We start from the raw sequence: 20,850 nt of genomic DNA on the forward strand, positions 1-20,850 counted from the left end.
TATTCCTATCGGCCTTCCCTGTTTGACACTCTCCAGAATGGGTTTGACTATGACTTCTCATGGTTCTCAGCCAGCATGGCCAATGGCCAATCTGGCAAGGGATATCAGGACTTAAGTCTGACACACCTGGAGTGTACCTCTAGATGGGTGCTTTTCCCCACGGTAGCTTCAGAGTGGCGGCAGGTGATCTATATGACACCGACGCCGCTCCAAAGCGATCCAGGGGCAAAGCCCCAAAGCTGCACTCTAAAAATTCAGGCACTTGCCCTGACTTTTTTTAGCTTGGAGCCAGGCGATGACGGCATCTGCCATCTGTCGCTCTTGCTACGGAGCTGCTGCGAGGTGAGCCACAGCCTATGGCGACCACTGATTGGTTGCCATCAGCTGGGCAGGGAAGGAGGACCACCTCTGCAGACCCTCGCTTAAAATAAATAAATAAATAAATAAATAAAGGGTGTGTGTGGATATTCTGAGAGGGAGGGAGCACCCCATTCCTCCCCCGCTCTTTCTTTCTCCCCATTTAGCTGTAAATGCGAAAAGGGAAAAGAACTAAAATAACAAAACGTAGGCCAATATATTAAAAAAAACCCACCCTAACCTTGGAAGAGGGGGCACGGCGCCCCTCCCAGGCGCCCCTGAACTGCCACGGGTGGGCAGGCGCAGTAGCGACGGTGCCTTCAGGAAACCCCGCAATTGCGCTCCTTCTGCTGTAGATGGTCGGAAAGAGCGCCAATGTGGAGGGGGGGCGCCGCCCAATGCTGCTGACCCAATGCCATCAAGACGAGGGCCTGGAGCGTACCAGGTTGGAGAAGGCTGCTATACACATTCAGCTCTGAGTTTTAATCTGGTTCAGAAACTGCTCCGATAATCACCAGCAATCAATCAAGTTCATCACCATTTAGCGAGTGAAGAAATCTGCTTTACTCAGGCTGGACGTCACTGTTACACCACCCAAAGAAAACCAAGTGACAGGAGGAGGAGGAGGAGGAGGAGGAGGAGGAGGAGGAGGAGGAGGAGGAGAAGGAGAAGGAGAAGGAGAAGAAGAAGAAGAAGAAGAGGAGGAGGAGAAGGAGGAGGAGGAGGTGGTGGTGGAGGAGGAGGGGAGGAGGAGGAGGAGGAGGAGGGGAGGAGGAGAAGGAGAAGGAGAAGGAGAAGAAGGAGAAGCTGGAGGAGGAGGAGAAGAGGAGGAGGAGGAGGAGAAGAAGAAGAGGAGGAGGAGGAGGAGGAGGAGGAGGAGGAGGAGGAGGAGGAGGTGGTGGAGGAGGAGGAGAGGAGGAGGGAGATGAAGAGAGGAAGAGGGAGGGGGAGGAGGAGGAGGAGGAGGAGGAGGAGAAGGAGAAGGAGAAGGAGAAGGAGAAGGAGAAGGAGAAGGAGAAGGAGAATCTCAACTCCCAAAGAGTTGCCACTGTGGGAGCATCACTGTAGCCCCTGGTCAGCACTGCGCCATCAAGCAGGAGGACTCAGCCAATATGAGACATGACGTCTCAGCGGATGGTATGGAGAAAGATGCAGATTAAAGGGAAGTTTACACTTCCCTGTGCCTGTTTGCATTCTCCTTCCCTCTTTATTGTTTACTACAACTTATTAGATTGTAAGCCTATGCGGCAGGGTCTTGCTATTTACTGTGTATAATCTGTACAGCACCATGTACATTGATGGTGCTATATAAATAAATAATAATAATAATAATAAGTTACTTTGGGGAGGGGGTTTTTTTATTGTTGTTTAAACCTAGAGTGTTTTATCTGGCTTCCAAACTCTCTTCCTAGATATAGATATATGGCTTGCTCTTGCCACAAGTGGAAGCTTGCAAGACTGGGAAAAAACAGCACAAAATCTCTGCTTTGCCTCGGAATATGCGAATGCACTGTTGGGAAGCCATTTTGTTCCAGGACAAGGGAGTACCCTGAAGAGTGAGATCAATACGGAGCCAGGTACAGAAATATTGCTACTGACGAGAGAAGAAGCCAGGAAAGGCATTGGGGTGGGGTGAGATCGCATGAGGGCGGAATAAGAGACGTTGCAGTATTTACCTTGGAAGAAAGAGTTGAACTCTTGAGGCAACACAGCTGGTGCAAACTTGTATTTGCTCTTCTCTTTCATGCTGACAATCTCCCTAGGAGAGGCAAGAAACGCAGGGGGGCATGAAGCAAGCTGCATGCGTGAACACAGGGTGGTATAGCCCAACTACCAACCCCCACCAGAACTGTTGCTGTGGTCAAGCGCTATAGAAGTTTTAACCAAAGCTGAGACGATTCCACAGGGCTGCAAACACAGTCCACAGGAATGGATTTTGCAGGACAGCTGGCACAGAATTCAAGTCCCAGAATCAGAGCAGTGACTGCTCTGCCGTCTGTTAAATTTCTAGCCCTTACTTATTGGTTTTCCAGGGAAATGAGCACAACTGAGGAATGAAAGGTTTATTGAAAGAATTTTCATTTTGTTTCTGGAGGGCAGAATCGAGGCTTTCGGTTCAATGTACCTCCCGTTTAACGCGGTTGCAAGTCAACTGTTTGTTTGCAACAGCATTCCTCCAACCCAGTACTCCTCAGTTGGTAACAAATCTCCCTTGAAAACAGATTTCAGAAAAGACGTTGATGTATACATTCAGGACACCATTATAAGTTTCAAGTTCAAACATTCGCGGGAATCTCGTAGCCAATTGCAAGGGGGTTCAGAAAAATCTGATACACACTGTGCTGCAAAGGCTTCCCTTGAACAGAGAGATCACAGTGAAACTTTTTGTAAAGCCCAGCTTAAACTCTCTAGCTATTTTCCATATAAAACTATTACTGTGAAAAGCGGTTTCTAGAACAGGGTATTTCACTAGTACAGAGTGCAGGACACGGAATAACGGGCTCAAGTTAAAGGAAGCCAGATTCCAGCTGGACATCAGGAAAAACTTCCTGACTGTTAGAGCAGTACAACAATGGAATCAGTGACCTAGGGAGGTGGTGGGCTCTCCCACACTAGAAGCCTTCAATAGGCAGCTGGACAACCACCTGTCAGGGATGCTTTAGGGTGGATTCCTGCATTGAGCAGGGGTTTGGACTCAATGGCCTTGTAGGCCCTTTCCAACTCTACTATTCTATGATTCTATATCCGCAGTATTAAGAGGCGCTTCAAAATCCTGAACTCAAAATGAAGACTCTAAAGCTTCAAAAACCCCATAATTCCCGAAACGTTATCATCCTGAGCTTCTAGCTTTCATCATTCAGAGGAGAGGCTTGAAAATAGCCAGGCAGCGCCTGGAGAACAGGCAGAACTCAAGTGGGACACTTAAGAGAGTTCCAGGAATCAGGGAGTGGAGGTTCAGTCCTGTGCCAAGCACCTCATGTCCCCTCCTTGATTTTCAAAATTATTATTATTATTATTTATTGCATTTGTATACCGCCCCACAGCCGAAGCTGTCTGGGCGGTTTACATAAAATTAAGACACTGAAAAACAATATACAAAAATTAAAAACCACAAAACATACAATATACACATACATTTAAAACCACGATAACAACTTTAAAAAAAACTATGAGCCTAAAAAAACAGACCCAGGCTCATCACATATTGCTCAATGCCTGGGAGAAGAGAGAAGTCTTGACCTGGCACCAATAGCATAACAATGTTGGCACCAGGTGGGCCTCGTCAGGGAGATCGTTCCACACTTGGGGGGGCCACCACAGAGAAGGCCCTCTCTCTTATTGCCATCCTCTGAGCTTCCCTCGGAGTAGGCACCCGGAGAAGGACCTTAGATGTTGAACATAGTGTTTGGGTAGATTCCTATAGCCTTCTCCTCCAGGAATTTATCCAACCCTCCTTTTAAAGCCAATCAAATCAGTGGCAGGTGATCTGTAACCACTTCCTGCTTATCAAAAGGGTGGGAACACATGTGCATCCTTCACCATTTTTATTTTCTACTTTTGATTTTGTACTCTGTGGTAAAATCTCTACTGAGAAGTGTCTTTAAGGGTGCAATCCTATGCATGCTTATTTATTTATTTATTTATTTATTTATTTATTACATTTCTATACCGCCCAATAGCCGGAGCTCTCTGGGCAGTTCACAAAAATTAAAAACATTCAAAGTATAAAACAACAGTATAAAACCATACTATAAAATACGGTATAAAAGCACAACCAAGATAAAAACAGCAGCAATGCAAAAATGCAAATTTAAAATTCAAATTTAAAACAGCAAAGTTAAAATTAATTTATAGACTATTAAAATGCTGGGAGAATAAAAAGGTCTTCACCTGGCGTCTAAAAGCATATAATGTAGGTGCCAAGCGAACCTCCTTAGGGAGCTCATTCCACAGCCGGGGGGCCACAGCAGAGAAGGCCCTCCTCCTGGTAGCCACCTGCCTCACTTCCTTTGGCAGGGGCTCACGGAGAAGGACCCCTGAGGATGACCTTAGGCTCCGGGCAGGTACATATGGGAGGAGGCGTTCCTTCAGATAGCCTGGCCCCAAGCCGTTTAGGGCTTTAAATGTCAATACCAGCACTTTGAATCGGGCTCGGACCTGGACTGGCAACCAATGAAGTTGTAAAAGGACTGGCGTAATGTGATCTCGTCGGCCAGACCCTGTTAGTAAACGGGCTGCCCTGTTTTGCACCAGTTGAAGTTTCTGGACCGTTTTCAAAGGCAGCTCCACGTATAACGCATTGCAGTAATCCAAACGAGAGGTTATCAGAGCATGGATAACTCTAGCTAGGCTATCTCTGTCCAGATAAGGGCGTAGTTGGTATATCAACCTAAGCTGATAAAAGGTGCTCTTTGCCACTGAGTTCACCTGTGCCTCAATTGACAGTTCTGGATCCAAGAGCACCCCCAAACTACGGACCCGATCCTTTAGGGGGAGTGCAACCCCGTCCAGGACAGGGCAAACATCACCTCGCCGGACAGATGAACCACCCGCTAACAGTACCTCCGTCTTATCTGGGTTGAGTTTCAGTTTATTAGCCCTCATCCAGCCCATTAACATGCCCAGGCATCCAGTACTTATTGTGAAGTACTCCCAGGCATCCTGCTTTAATTGCGCTTCTTAACCAAAAAAAGTGCAATTTTTTGCTACTAGTTTTCGAGCGTATCATTTGTTGTTTTCCAAGCGGCCACTGGGGCGCAGGAGCAGGATTTGAAGAAAATTTAAACAAATGCTTACATCTGCGTAAGCTTTAAAGATAAAGACATCAAAATTGGCACAGTAATAGATATTAAGGAGAGCTTTAAGCATACCAAATTTGAAATGGATTGGGTCATCCGTTGATTTTTTAATGATTTTTTTTAACATTTCCCCCCTTAAACCCATTTCCTGGTATGCAAAGGATCTAGCCGCCTGGTAGGAAAAACGACAACAACGGCAACAGCTTAGCGCTGTAGGGGATAATTTGAGGGAAACAGGTACGGGGGATGAAGCTATTTATCTGCCCGGATTCAGAGATCATCTTCAGAGGCATCCTCTAGGTGCCCCACCAAGTGAGGTGAGGCAGGTAGCTACTAAAGAGAGGGCCTTTTGCGTTGTGGCCCCCCACTTGTGGAATGCTTCCACAGAAAGGCCCCCTTTTTCACCTACACTGCTGTCTTTCCAGTGCCAGTGAAGATCTTTTTTTTATTATTTCCCCAGGCTTTTTAGTCCATTTTGTTTTAAAATGTGCTATTGTGTTTTCAGATTTTACCCTGCTGCTGGTTTTTACTGTGGTTTTATTCCATTTCAAATTTTTTAAGGTTCTGTATTTTTATCATGCTGTATTTCAGGGTTTTCATATCTGTGAGCCACCCAGCCAGCTTTGGCCATTGAGAAGTACAGCAATGTTATCAATAACACGAATAAATGTTCCCCCCTGCCCCGCCCCACACAGTCAGCCTAATAAACGCCCTCCTAATAAACTGGAGGTTACTTGGCTTGCACAAGAGCATGAACATTTAAAAGTGCCTTCAGAAAACACATAAATGGATTCCTTTGGCTTCGAGGTATAACACATACCCAGCAAAATATACCATTTAATTAGTCACAGAGATCAACACAATGGTAATTTCCATCAGGAACACAATCAGTTCAGCGACTAAGAAACGCCAAGCCCCTTAACCAACCACGACAGATCCGAAAGGTACGGCCCACTGAACTCTGGCCAGATTGAGTTCATGGCTTGCCTGTCCGCTGGTGGTGGCAGCCTCCTTAACTTGATGCGAGCTAAGCTAAGGGACACCCACTCACCCACTCAGCTGTCTCCTCCACGTCTGATACGGATCAAAGAGGCATTCGTAGAGGTGCAGTGCGTAGAGAGTTATGTTCTCCAGCCGGCTTCTGGAAGGCAAATGCTGCCCCTGGGTGTTTTTGAGCTGTCAAGGACACAGGAAGCTTGGTTAATCTGCAGATTGGGCTTTCTTGGGTGTGTGGGTGGTGTGAGTGTGTTTAAAAAGCCTTTTCCCTAACCAAACAGCGAGTTCAAATATATTCATGTCATTAAGTGTGCTTTGAAGATAATGAACAGCTGGGTGAGACCGCGGGCACTAATTTAATTCATTTGATAACAAGGACCCTTGGGAGTTAAATCAGAAGGCGGGGTGTGTGTGTGTGTGAGAAGTAGAACACAAGCAGGATTGGCTCCAACGAAAAACTCTTTAGAAGGTCACCTTTGAGGGTGGCTTTCCAATCTGCAACGATGATCACGAAGGGACAAAAACGTGAAGGAGATTCACCACTTGGCCCACCAAGATGCTAGTCCATATTGCTTCAGCTGCATAATTTTTCAGTCATGTGACAAGGAGTGGTGGTGGTGATGAAAGAGGGACTAAGACAGCCTTCCTCAACCTGGGGCGCTCCAGATGTGTTGGACTACAACTCCCAGAATGCCCCAGCTGGCTGGGGCATTCTGGGAGATGCAGTCCAACACATCTGGAGCGCCCCAGGTTGAGGAAGGCTGGACTAAGAGATGCTGGCAGTCAATGCTTGGATCTTGCCCCTCCCCACACACATCCCATACAAGGTGCTGTCTGTTCTGTCAGATCCATCAGGCTTCCCCTCCGCCCCGCCCCGCCCCACCCCAATGGCTCTGGGCAAGGCAAGCGAATTTCATCACCCCTCTTCAATGAGTTGCACTCCTCGGTTCCTAGGAATGTGAAGCATCCATCCAACCTTGAGTACACAGAGTCAGAAGTTCACGCTCACCTTGTTCGAGTAGGCAGACAGCAAATTGATCACCTCACGAACGAACGCTGGGGGCCGATCAGCTTGGACGTTTTCTAGATTCCTGCAAGGCAGCCACATAAGAAAGGGAGAAAAAATCAGGCATTGGAACAATTGCACCTGGGGAGGCACATAGAATAGCAGAGTTGGAAGGGGCCTACAAGGCCATCGAGTCCAACAGGAATCCACCCTAAAGCATCCCTGACAGAGGGTTGTCCAGCTGCCTCTTGAAGGCCTCTAGTGTGGGAGAGCCCACAACCTCCCTAGGTCACTGGTTCCATTGTCGTACTGCTCTAACAGTCAGGAAGTTTTTCCTGATGTCCAGCTGGAATCTGGCTTCCTTTAACTTGAGGCCGTTATTCTGTGTCCTGCACTCTGGGAAGATCGAGAAGAGATCCTGGCCCTCCTCTGGGTGACAACCTTTCAAGTATTTGAAGAGTGCTATCATGTCTCCCCTCAATCTTCTCTTCTCCAGGCTAAACATGCCCAGTTCTTTCAGTCTCTCTTCATAGGGCTTTGTTTCCAGACCCCTGATCATCCTGGTTGCCCTCCTCTAAACACGCTCCAGCTTGTCACTTGCAATAGCAGGATCCAAAGCAGTTAATTTCATTCTTGCATTTATATACCACCTTTTTTCCTCCAAGGAGCCCAAGGCGACGTACATAATCTTCCTCCTCTCCATTTTATCCTCACAACAACAACCCTGTGAGGTAGGTTGGGCTGAGAGTCTGTGGCTGGCCCAAAGTCCCCTAGTGGGTTTCCATGACTGAGTGGGGACTAGAACCCGGATCTCCTGACTCCCAGTCCAACACGCTAACCCATGGGTCCTCAACAAGGGGGGAACTCCCCCCCCGGGAGGGGGAATTTTAGGGTTCCGGGAGGGAATTGGGACCACTATTCAGCAAAGTATGATGTCCTGTAGATTATGTCTTCCTACACAAGTTATTAAAAATGTCCCAGAAAAGTGTCATGTTGTCTGCAAAAGCCAGGCCTTTGCTCTCTTTTCCCTCCCTCCCTCGCAATCCTAGACGTTTCAAGCTTCCCATTTAAAGGGGCAACGCAAAGCATGGGAGCTGAGAATGTAAAAGGAGCCATGCTTTGCGTGGCCCCTTTAAATGGGACTAATATAGAAAAAATAAAAGATTTTCAATATTATATGCATATTATTTGGAATGTACCTTTTGAGTTAGACTATCTTGGGAAGTAGGGAATTATATTCTGAACAATGGTGAAAGGGGGGGAATGGAGCAAAAAAGGTTGAGAACCACTGCTCTAACCACTACACCACACTGGCTCTACAATTGAAAATGGTCAGGGTAGGTTGAAATAGAACTGGTCCCTCCGGTCAAAACACGTATAAAATTGTTTTAGCTAAACACTCAGAAAAATATTAAAAATCCCGCAAGAAACCCCCCACATTGCCCGCCCCAAACCAACCCCCACTAATGTCAAGAACAGCCAACTTGCACACCTGTTTTTTCACACAGGGGACTCCCCAGTGCTTAGGTTCAATTCATTTTCCACCCAGGAATATCTCAGTCCTTCTAGGGTTGCCACTGTTTCTTTGGCAGGGCTCCAGTTCCTTTAAGCCTCAATTCAGCTGGTGAAGCTTTGCACAGCAGGGAGTTTTTAAAGGCACAGGAGCCTGGGGAGTGGGAGACTCCTAACCCATGTGGCTTAACCCTAACTACTAACCCCCATAAAAGTGTGTGTGTGTCGGGGCGGGGGGCTGAATCCATCCCCATTTTCATAGAATCATAGAATAGCAGAGTTGGAAGGGGCCTACAAGGCCATCAAGTCCAACCCCCTGCTCAAGGCAGGAATCCACCCTAAAGCATCCCTGACAGATGGTTGTCCAGCTGCCTCTTGAAGGCCTCTAGTGTGGGAGAGCCCACAATCTCCCTAGGTCACTGATTCCATTGTCGTACTTCTCTAACAGTCAGGAAGTTTTTCCTGATGTCCAGCTGGAATCTGGATTCCTTTAACTTGAGCCCGTTACTCCGTGTCCTGCACTCTGGGAGGATCGAGAAGAGATCCTGGCCCTCCTCTCTGTGACAACCTTTCAAGTATTTGAAGAGTGCTCTCATGTCTCCCCTCCATCTTCTTTTCTCCAGGCTAAACATGCCCAGTTCTTTCAGTCTCTCTTCATAGGGCTTTGTGTCCAGACCCCTGATCATCCTGGTTTGTCCTTATGTGCCCTCTCCAACGTATTCCTTTAACTGCTGCTAAAGGGCACCTCTTCTCCCATTTAGGGAAATATACATTGCACCAACTTGATAGGAAACACTTATCATTTACATTAATCAGAGTGGTTTTTTTAAAATCAATTTGATATTTCCACATTACATACATGACCCAAAACATGCCAGGTTTTGCAATCGCTACACCATGGGCTTCAGAACGAAGTAAACCAAATTTAAAAAAAAGAGCTTCCAACCATATCGCCATGCCTCCCATAAACAAACAAAAAAAATCTGCTCAAATCACAGTTATATACTATTTTACAATCAGACCCAGGAACTGAGCTTAAATCAGGCATTCCGTTGCATGCAGAATAAGACAGAGCCTCGGCTAAACCTGGAAAAAAAGTAAATGGGTGAAACAGTCCGTTTCCACTTTGCACACACACAAACACACACCGTGATCCGCCCTGGTCTCCCCCCAACCCCAACCCCCCCGGGGAAATAAAGGCAAAACCGGTCAGTCTAACCTTTTCCGGAAACCGTTGGTGAGCAGCATTATTCTGTGCAAACAAGTCTCCGCTTCTGGCACAATGCCAGAGAGCATCGCAGAGCAGGGTGTTTTGATATTTATGCGTGAGTGTTGGAGGGAAGCTGTCTACGAAAATACTTCGGAGGAGGCAGCTGCATACTCACCCACCCCATCCCCTGACAAGCCGACCTCAGGGGCATTCCTGACTGCACCCATTAATAAAGACAGCTCCTGCCAAGTGCACTGCCTCCCCCCCACCCCATGCTCCATCCAGTGAATTTCAATTTCGCCCCCTGGGCCCGTGGGGTGGTGAATGTGTGAGAGAAGCAATTACCAGCTGGGCCTTATCTTTCCTCTGCAGACCTCACAGGTCTCACAGGAAGCGAGTGAGAACAAGGCTTTTTCCCTCATTCGGGCCATATACCAAGAATAGCCCATGGTGGAGTTTTCTTTCTTTTTATGTTTAAAACGGGCCCCAGGGTGGAGGGGGCGGCAACATGCACCAGAACGGAGGACGGAAAAGCGATAGCTCGCTGCCCAGGCGAGAGCGACCTCCGGTTCCAAGCCTCGAAGAGGCCGAAGTGGCGAGAGGCCAGAAGTGACCAGTTAGGGGTGGGAAAACTCAACGGGGGCAATTCCACTTCACGCCCTCCCGTCCCCAAGAGGGGCAAAGCCGAGGGCAAACAGGGTCAGCTGCCTTTGGGAGACAGTCGCCTCGAGACAAGGCGGCAGCTTTGCGTTTGGTTCACAACTGTAGGAGCCGGGCAGGCGTTATCGGAGCCACGTTGAGGCAAGCGTATGGCCAGCAGATTCACAGTGACATCTCCCAAAGTCCAGAGCCTCCAATAAATTCCTCCGATAAATTCCTGGAGGCGAAGGCTATCCACGGCTACTAGCCCTGATGGTTGTGTGCTATCTCCAGTACTCGAGGCAGTAAACTTATGTGCACCAGTTGCCGGGGAACATGGGCGGGAGGGTGCTGTTGCACCATGTCCGGCTTGTTCATCCCTGGCCGAGAGCTGGTTGGCCACTGCGTAAACAGAGTTCTGGACTAGATGGACCCTTGGTCTGATCCAGCAGGGCTCTTCTTGTGTTCTTATGTTCAATCTGCCCCTAACACCCCACTGATTTAGGGGCAGGCCTACAGCTCAGCAGTACAGAGATTCTGCTTAGGGTGCACAAGGGCCCGGGGCTCTTTTCCTGACGTCTCCAGAATGCAGGTCATGGGATAAGAGCATTGCTACCTGTCAAAGAAGGCAGAACTGGGCTGGAGGGGCAGACCGGGTATTATTTATCTATTTATTTAAAACATTTATATCCCACCCTATATCATTAAGATCTCAGAGCGGCGTACAGATAAGGGTATAAGGCAGCACCCTAAACCATCGTCAAGGGAGAACACATTGCCCCCAAACAACAACGAGCCTTGTGGCACCTTAAAGACTCAACACATTTACCCTGGCATAAACTTCCATGGATTACCGTCCACTTCACGCAAGGAAGTGTTATCTTGCCAGTTCATAGAATCATAGAATCATAGAATAGCAGAGTTGGAAGGGGCCTACAAGGCCATCGAGTCCAACCCCCTGCTCAATACAGGAATCCACGCTAAAGCATCCCTGACAGAGGGTTGTCCAGCTGCCTCTTGAAGGCCTCTAGTGTGGGAGAGCCCACCACCTCCCTAGGTAACTGATTCCATTGTCGTACTGCTCTAACAGTCGGGAAGTTTTTCCTGATGTCCAGCTGGAATCTGGCTTCCTTTAACTTGAGCCCGTTATTCCGTGTCCTGCATTCTTAAACAACTGCTGGTCTATTTCCGATCAAAAATGCGCTTACCTGTAAAACTCTATATGGCTACGGACCCAGATGTCTGAAAGACCTCCTCCCGCAGATACCTGCCGTATACCACAAAGGCTAAGCAGGTGGCAACCTGACAGCCGTCCTTTTCTACTGTGCCACCCTACCTTTGAGGTGCCTATTCTGATGCCTACTCTGATGTCTTTTTAATGCCTTTTTATTTTGCCCAGGCCTTTTGAAAAGTCTCTGAACTGTTTTCTGTTTAGGCTGTTCTTAGACTCTTACTATTCTGCTGTTTTAATGTGCTTTAATTTGCTGTGATACCTTGGTTGTATTGTTTATTTAAATTGTTTAGCATTATTTTGTTAGCCACTTAGGAGTAGAAAAAGTAAATATTGAAATAAAATTAAAAAATACATAAAAACTTTGATGTAACTCTGGGGCCTTCTCCACCAAGGAATGCTCACATGAGAAGCGGGAATTTAATTGAAATTTTGAATATGAAATGGGTAGGCGCGTTACTTTGGATAAATTAATGTGCCATACGAGGCATAAAACATCCAGAGTTATCTTATCCTTCTAGGGGAGTGAACCGTGGTAAGAAAACCTACTCGATTTCAGAACTTTTCCTGTTCTAAAAAAATTAAACTTCCCCATTTCCATAAAGCCACAATTTTGTTTATGATATTTTCATCCGGTTCTACCTCTCAAGGAGTTCAGGGAGACGGTTCAACCTCACAGCAAGATTCAAGCAAAAAAGACTGACGACCACGTTTCTCACATCCAAACCCAATGCGCTTAGCTACTACATCACAATAGCACATCACACGTATTATCTCCGAAAACTGAAATTCTCTCCCTTATTGTTTAAGGAGACACACAGCACAATCAGCAGGTATTGCTTCATTTAGCGGTTTATAAAAGAGTCTGAAGTTTCCTGTTTAAGAATTAAGGGTGAAAGGCAGGAAGGACAGTTATTTTCCACACATGCCCCTAGTATAGCTGTGACCACAGGTTGGGCCAATGTTTTCTGCACCTCACACCCCCACTAACCCAAACAAACCGGGTGGGGGGAAGGCAGTTGAAGCCAGGCTTGGCAGGAGTTCTTGGATAAGATCAGCTAACTATTTTCATTACAGGAGGACGAAAGTTTCGGGTAATGAAAGATTGCAGCGGAGTAAAAAAAAGCAACTTATAAGCTGCATTGCCTAAAGATGTGCTGCTTAAAAGTAATTTTCAGCATTGGGAATGCCTAGTAAATAAGGCATACTTTGTTGATTCTAAAGTTTATCTTGCATATTTCAATGTGCAATGTTAATAGTCAAACGTAAATTATGCATTCTAATGAGTCGTTATTTTTTTTAAAAAAGGCTCCAATTCTTTTCTGTTCTTTTTTGAGCACCTGTAGGAACAGTGGTTGCCTTGGACAGGAGAGGCCTGAATTCAAATACTTGAGCAGCTACTGGGGTTTATAGCTAATCTTTGGATTGAGCGCTCCCACCCAGCCTCACTCCACCAACTTTTAAACGTGAGGATTCCTGAAACGATAAACTGGATTCTGCACAGAGAGAACCCAAAATCCTTTCCCTTCTATTTCTGCCTCTGGAAGGCTAGAATCTGCAGCAAGCACAATGGCTTCCTTCTTGCCCATATTTATTTATTTATTACATTTTTTATACCGCCCAATAGCCGAAGCTCTCTGGGCGGTTCACAAAAATTAAAACCATAATAAAACAACCAACAGGTTATTTATCCAGCAGGGATGGAGCACGCACTCTCCTAACGGGGGGAAAAGTACGTGGCTTGGCTCATTTTCTCAAGCCGTCTGAACTGCCTTGTTTCTTCCTGCTCTTTAAATTGTGTCATGTTGTGCAGTGTGGTTTGCATGGATTTATACATGGGACAATGCCACCCTGGGAGCAGGAGTTTCAAGTTTACAGTCCTCCAATTTCCCTCTGCTGCTACGATTCTATGGGAGTGGACATTTCGTGATATATTCTACAAAGGGAAGAACACCAGATTCCTCCACCTTGTAAACAACACCTTTCGGATTTGTCACTGCTGTGAAGCTAGGGGCTAGGACTACATAGGGAAGAAGGTGCAACAGCAATGCCCACACTTGTTGCTCTGACAAGGCTGCTCAGTCTTAAGAGATAGGGTCAGGGCAGCAGCTCACAATTTTCAGGTCAGGAAGCAACAGTCTAAACCAGTGGTTCCCAAAGTGGGCGATAACGCCCCCTTGGGGCGGTGGGATTGCATAGGGGGGTGCTAAGAGGCAAAGGGGGGGGCAGGGGGGCGCTCGAGGTGGTCTTTTCCGAGAAGCGCCTCTCCAGAAGGTCTTAAAACCCAGGGACATTTTTATCGGAGAAGGTAGTTTGGTCCCAAGCCATATAGAATCCACACATGTATTAATACCGTTTAAGAAGAGTCCTTTTAATGGTGAATTGAAATGATTCAAAAGCACCAAAACACTAATGAAGAGACATACCCTGCTCGGTGTGCCCCGCCACGCTGGCTGCAAAACAGGCGTTCGCTCTCTTTTCCCTCCCTCCCTCGGCAAGCCTGCGGCGGGTGCTTTGGATTTTGAATAAATATTCAATTAACTGTTACTGATTTGAATTTTATTGTTATTATCTTCCTTAGTGGGTCGTTGAAAACCACTATTCTGAATAATGATTTTTATAGGGTAGGATAGGGGGTACTGGGCATGAGTTTGTGGAACCAAGGGGGCGGTGACCTGAAAAAGTTTGGGAACCACTGGTCTAAACTGATCCAGGCCCTCGGAGCTGGTACACACACACAAACACACACACACACACACACACCCCTCTAACCTGCTCACGTACACTTATGAAGAGAAGTTGAACTTGTGAAAGAGCACGACTGAGGGTGAAACACCCATGCGACTGGCTTTGGGCCCACTTGGTTGCAACATTTGCACGCTCGCTCCCCAGTAGTGTGGGAATGGTGCCACAGGAAAGGTGTATAAAAGCAACTTCTGTTGATTTTCAGATATGAAAACTATTTGCGGCATTGGATCTGTGGTGACTGTTTTGCACAGGCTAGTCGTCCCCTCCTGATGCCGCCGTAGCCAAACAATGAAGGTGCCGTGAGTCCAAGCGCTTGCAGAAATTCACAATTCTGGGCGGTTACATGAGTCAGTGGCACAGGAAAAACACCAACAACAGTCATTCCCCAACGGCATCCCTTGATCCAGTTGCCTAATCTCAGTTTCACGGTCTCCTCAAGAGTTAGGAAACTGAAGCAGAAGGGCCTAGTCAGTATGTGCCCAATACTCATGTACTCGAGGCTGGCGACTGAGGAGATAAAAACAGGAGGGAGCAAACCTTAACTTATCAGGTGCCTAAAAAGCACCATTACCTATGGACAGGCTCGAGTGAAGAATTAAGGCCACAGTTAAGGCCTCCAGCCAGGCCTCTAATGGAAGCCAGGTTCTTCTCCCAGACAGCAGGAAAGATGCCCGGCTCTTAGGATGCTCCGATGCTTCAAGGGTGCGGAGAGGAGTTAGGGCAAAAGAAGTAGGGCAAAAACTTTCTGACTGTTAGAGCAGTGCGACAGTGGAATCAGCTACCTAGGGAGGTTGTGGGCTCTCCCACACTAGAGGCATTCAAGAGGCAGCTGGACAACCATCTGTCAGGGATGCTTTAGGGTGGATTCCTGCATTGAGCAGGGGGTTGGACTCGATGGCCTTGTAGGCCCCTTCCAACTCTGCTATTCTATGATTCTATGATTCTATGAAGTAGAGATAAAAGGGAGATTAAGGATGCAGATGTGCTGAAAATGGTGTTGGATTGGTTTCCATGGAAACCCTATGCGGCAGGGTTTTGCTATTTTATTGTTTTGCTCTGTACAGCACCATGTACATTGATGGTGCTATATAAATAAATAAATAAATAACAACAACAATAATAATAACAATAGCAGAGGGAGATCCAACTCAGGGCAGTGTTGTGAGGTTCAATAGTCACTGAACTAAGGAGAGAGGATGGGGTGTGGGTGTCTGTGGATGTGGGGAGAACTTACCAAAGCCAGGCTGGGATCTCTGGGAAGGGGCAAGAGGAATGCTGTGTCTTGGGGAAGATGGCACGGTTTACCTCAGAGCCTCTCTTCCCTATTTTGCTTTGCCTGGTTTCTGAAAGATTCAGGGCCAAAACAGGCATTACATTAAATGTGTGTCTAGTGGCTTTGTCCTCTTTTCATTTTTACTCTAGAGTAGGTGTAGGGGGCCAGACATGGCCTTAAAAGACACACACACACACACCACACACACACACTAGGGTCCCTATCCAGATTGGGGTGGGGGGCTGCACCTAGTCTAGAGTAAAAGATGGCGGTCATTCCTGCATTGAGCAGGGGGTTGGACTCGATGGCCTTGTAGGCCCCTTCCAACTCTGCTATTCTATGATTCTTTGTAAAAAAGCAAAATCTTTTTGGACTCAGATTCACTTGTCGATGCAAAAAATATTAAAGGCAAATATACAAATGAAACCAGAAGCATTTTTGCTGGGGCTTATGGATGATCAACTTAAAGAAAAAGGAGGAACGTTGTTTTTGTACACAACAACAGCTGACAGACTACTCTATGCGCAACACTGGAAAAATACACACGTGCCATCAACGGAGGAATGGTTGCTTAAGGTTTTGCAGTTGGTGGAAATGGCCAAACATATGGCATTAGTAAGAGAAAAATCAACAACCTCGTTCGTATTGGATAGGAAACCTCTTGAAAAGCATTCAAGAGGCAGCTGGACAACCCTCTGTCAGGGATGCTTTAGGGTGGATTCCTGCATTGAGCAGGGGGTTGGACTGGATGGCCTTGTAGGCCCCTTCCAACTCTGCTATTCTATGATTCTATGATAGAGTATATACAAGAGTTGCAAAAGAATGATGTATTTGTCTGTGGTTTTTACATATAACCTGTGGTCTTTACATAACACTGGGCTGGCTAAAGTGAAGTTATTGATAGCCCATATGTGTGACATGAAGATTGCCTCAAATGCAATATGGCCTTATATGTTTTTTATATGTGTTTTTATTAGATGTAGTGTACTATATTGTGAGTTTAGTGTGTGATGTTCTGTTATGCTTTCTTTCTTTGCTTTTTTTTTTTTTCTATTTCTTTGTAGAAAACAATAACATTGTTAAAATCCAATAAAGTAAAAGATGAAAAAAGACATAGTTGCTAGACACACATTTAAAGTAATGTCTGTCTCGGCCCTCGGTGAAATTGGGACCTGTGGAACCACAGCATTCTAGAATAAATTAAAGTTCCTTTTAAATAGCGGGGTTTGGGTATGAAGCAGGCCTCTCTAAGGCTACCACAATTAGTTGCCAAGGCTCTCATTGCTAGGTCAGGAGGTGGACCTCCAACACAACGTTGTACCACCCTCGAATGCTTTGTTCATGTCATTGTCATATAGTCTATATAGTGCTCTAAAGAGTTGATTATGTAACAAGTCTCCTCCGGGTGCCTACTCCGAGAGAGGCTTGGAGTGTGGCAACGAGGGACAGGGCCTTTTCAGTGGTGGCCCCCAGACTGTGGAACGATCTCCCTGACGAGGCTCGCTTAGCGCCAACGCTGCTATCTTTCCGGCGCCAGGTTAAGGCTTTCCTCTTTGCCCAGGCATATGGCAGCACATCTTAATTACCCACATGTTTAGCTTTTTAACGGTTTTTAATGCTTTATGTATGTATGTTCTGAGTTTTAGAATTTTAAATTTTGTATACTCGTTTTTATCTCAATTTTAGAATTTCTGTAAACTGCCCAGAGAGCTCTGGCTACGGGGGTGGTATATAAGTGTAATAAATAAATAATAAATATGTTGCAGAACATAGATTAACTTGTACTCCACCTAGAAAGGGCCCGATCCAGATCTTTGCAGAGTCCAAGCATTATGCCCTCCTTTCAGCTCCCACTATTACATCCACTTCTTACAGCCTAATGCAAATACTCCCCCAAAACTATAGGGAAGTCTCCTCCAGCCAGAATCATTTCAAAAGATAGGATGAGAGTCTCACCACCCCAACTATAATCCCTGAAATTGTTTTAGAACTTGTGTGTGTGTGTGTGTGTGTGTGTAGAGTTGCTTGTACACTTTGTATATGGAAATGTTTTTGGAATGAGAGAGTAAGGTGAAGTAGAATTTTACTGAAATTGGGATCCATGTTCTTTTTGTGCACTGTCCCATTGTGTTAGCAGGATGCTATAAAAAAAGAAGAAGGCCAAAGCAGTTCACAAAGATTTACTTTGGAAATAATGTCGGTTTTATCAGTTTATTCCTATCAAAACATGTACGCATACTGAAATATCACAAACGGACATTTTCATTTACTTTGAGGAGTGCCACAACTAAGAATTCACAATCAGGAAAGAAATACCCAAAGAACAAAAGGGATCATTGTTGATTAACAGACAACAAACTCAAATACAATGCTGAAGAGCCCTCCACATTTTGTAAACTTCCTTCTTTCGTAACCTTCCTGATGGCTAGCAATATGACAACATCTTGCACCTTCTAGGAACCGCTAGCCTCATTTCCACTGCTAGATCAAGAGGTTATTTATTGTAATATTAACATACCATGAACTATTCCCTGGGCTCAGGGAGGTTACACTGAAATAGTTCATTTGTTTAAAAGACGGCTCTCCAGACAACTTCCAACATACTCAAGGTTTGCATCGGGTAATGCTCCCAAGGGTCTACCTCACCACCTCAGACAGCTCTCAGGATTCACGTCTCGCCATTCACAAGTAACAAAATGCTGAACATCTGGAGAGATCTTCAAAGTGCTCCCTTAAGCCACATTCTCAGAATTCAAACAGGGGGAAATAAGATCAGAAGCTTATGCAACAATACCTCATCTAGTCAAAAGGGGAGGCAGAAAGGGCTTACCAGTAAGGTTTTCACGTTATATTTCCAAACAAAATCGATTACAGCACCAGTTTCATGTGCAGAGTGATCTGAACGCAGCCCTCACGTGGGAGAGGCAGTGTTTTCACACCTGGCAGGAAATATCATTTCCTTGAGATGTTAAATGCTGATTCCCCTCGTGTGAGAACAGAATCACACGAATGTTCACTGTGTGAAATCGGTGCTGTAAATGACGGCACTGCCACCAAAAGATGAGAAAATCAGCCCGAGACGGACTCCGAAAAGAACACCCGTTGAAAATGAAAATGATGAAGCACTTACCTGCAAATAATGATGAAGAACTTGACAAGCAAGAGAGCCTGACTGAGGCCTGCCTCAGCCACCTCTTGACGGGAGATTTGGGAAACACAGTATGACAGCTGTTGGGTAAGGACATGGAGGACATCACGGGGCAGCAGTGGAATCTCAGAGACGGAGTCCTCCGGCCTGCAAGGGGGAACAAAGAAATGAGATCAGTGTGTAAATTCTCCACCACAGAAGAACATAAGAAGAGCCATGGCCTACGTGGTCCAGCATTCTGTCCACACAGTGGCTGACCAGCTGAAAGTGGGATACCCACAAGTAGGACCTGAGTGCAACAGCACCTTCTCTCTCTCTCTCTCTCTCTCTCTCTCTCGTGTGTTACCAGCAAGTAGGATACAGAAGCATACTGTCTCTGATACTAGCCCTCAGGACTAGTAGCCCATTGATAGCCTTACCCTCTATGAATTTTTCTAATCCCCCTTTTAAAGGCATCCAAATTGTTGGCCATCACTACATCTTGCATTAGCGAATTCCATAGTTTCTATGCACCATGTAAAGAAGTACTTCATAGAATCATAGAGTTGGAAGGGGCCTATAAGGCCTTCGAGTCCAACCCCCTGCGCATTGCAGGAATCCACCCTAAAGCATCCCTGACAGAGGGTTGTCCAGCTGCCTCTTGAAGGCCTCTAGTGTGGGAGAGCCCACCGCCTCCCTAGGTAACTGGTTCCATTGTCGTACTGCTCTAACAGTCAGGACGTTTTTCCTGATGTCTAACCAGAATCTGGCTTCCTTTAACTTGAGCCCGTTATTCCGTGTCCTGCACTCTGGGAGGATCGAGAAGAGATCCTGGCCCTCCTCTGTGTGATAACCTTTTAAGTCTTTGAAGAGTGCTCTCATGTCTCCCCTCAATCTTCTCTTCTCCAGGCTAAACATGCCCAGTTCTTTCAGTCTCTCTTCATAGGGCTTTCTTTCCAGACCCCTGATCGTCATCGTTGCCCTCCTCTGGACACGCTCCAGCTTGTCTGCGTCCTTCTTGAAGTGTGGTGCCCAGAACTGGACGCAATACTTTCATCTGTCCTGAATTTCTCACTATTCAGTTTTATAGGATGACCCCATTGGGTTCTAACACTAGAGGAGATGGAAGAAAAAAGTCTCCATCTCCACTTCCTCTGCACCAGGCATAACTGTTTGCTTTCCCATATTCACCTTTTCTTTACGCTAATCAGTCCAAGACTTCGTAACGTTTCCTCACAGGGGAGTTGTTCCAGCCCCCTGATCCTTTTGGTTGCTCTTTTCTGCACGTTTCCAACTCTACAATACCCTTTTTGAAGTGGATATCCTGAACCTTAAGAAGAGCACTCACTTCTAAAGTTGCATGGATAAAATTAGCTTGGCTGCAAGGCTCAGTGATTACCCTGGGCAAGTTACTCTTGCCTACTCAGCCTAGCCTACTTCACAGAGTTATTGTGAGGGTATTGGAAAACCCAAAGTGCCTTGGAAAGAGGACCAGACACAAATGTAATTAACAAACACATAGAGGGCATCTCTGTTTATTGCTTTATTTAAAAGATTTATATACCGCTTACCACATTAAAAAGAAAATCTTCAGATCAAGAAGAACTACAAGAAAGGAAATAATTCGAGGAAGCTAAAAGAAGCACTCACTTCCTTCCACTTGCAAAACAGAATTGTCAGAAACAAACACTACAAAGTCACTGAGCAGCATCATGATAGAGGTGATGGTGGAGGGAGTTACACACCTTCTAACATTATTGTACCGTGATGCCCACTTCCTCGGTGCACGATAAGCAGGGTGTTTGTTTTAGACAAAGAAGCAGAGTTGCTGTCAGAATAATGCAGTTCTACTGTATGTATAACTATAGAATTCTTGCAGCCACATTTTTGTGGGAGAGGCACAAAACACGCCCGCAAGTTGGCTTTGGAGGTTGAATCCAGGATCTGCCATC

At 46.1% G+C, this 20,850-nt stretch overlaps 1 protein-coding gene across 1 annotated transcript in view; it reads right to left on the reverse strand.

Annotated features, from left to right (window-relative positions):
* The window catches only part of NBEAL2 (neurobeachin like 2), a 234,755-nt gene that overhangs the window by 114,310 nt on the left and 99,595 nt on the right, over nt 1–20,850 (reverse strand). The window contains exons 3-6 of the mRNA XM_063122418.1: nt 18,902–19,066; nt 7,162–7,243; nt 6,208–6,332; nt 2,034–2,116 (exon numbers count right to left, since the gene is read on the reverse strand). Coding sequence (XP_062978488.1) covers nt 2,034–2,116; nt 6,208–6,332; nt 7,162–7,243; nt 18,902–19,066 — 455 coding nt within the window. The remainder of the gene's footprint in view (nt 1–2,033; nt 2,117–6,207; nt 6,333–7,161; nt 7,244–18,901; nt 19,067–20,850) is intronic.

Source organism: Elgaria multicarinata, chromosome 1 (assembly GCF_023053635.1).
Source record: "Elgaria multicarinata webbii isolate HBS135686 ecotype San Diego chromosome 1, rElgMul1.1.pri, whole genome shotgun sequence".
Lineage (NCBI taxonomy): Eukaryota > Metazoa > Chordata > Lepidosauria > Squamata > Anguidae > Elgaria > Elgaria multicarinata.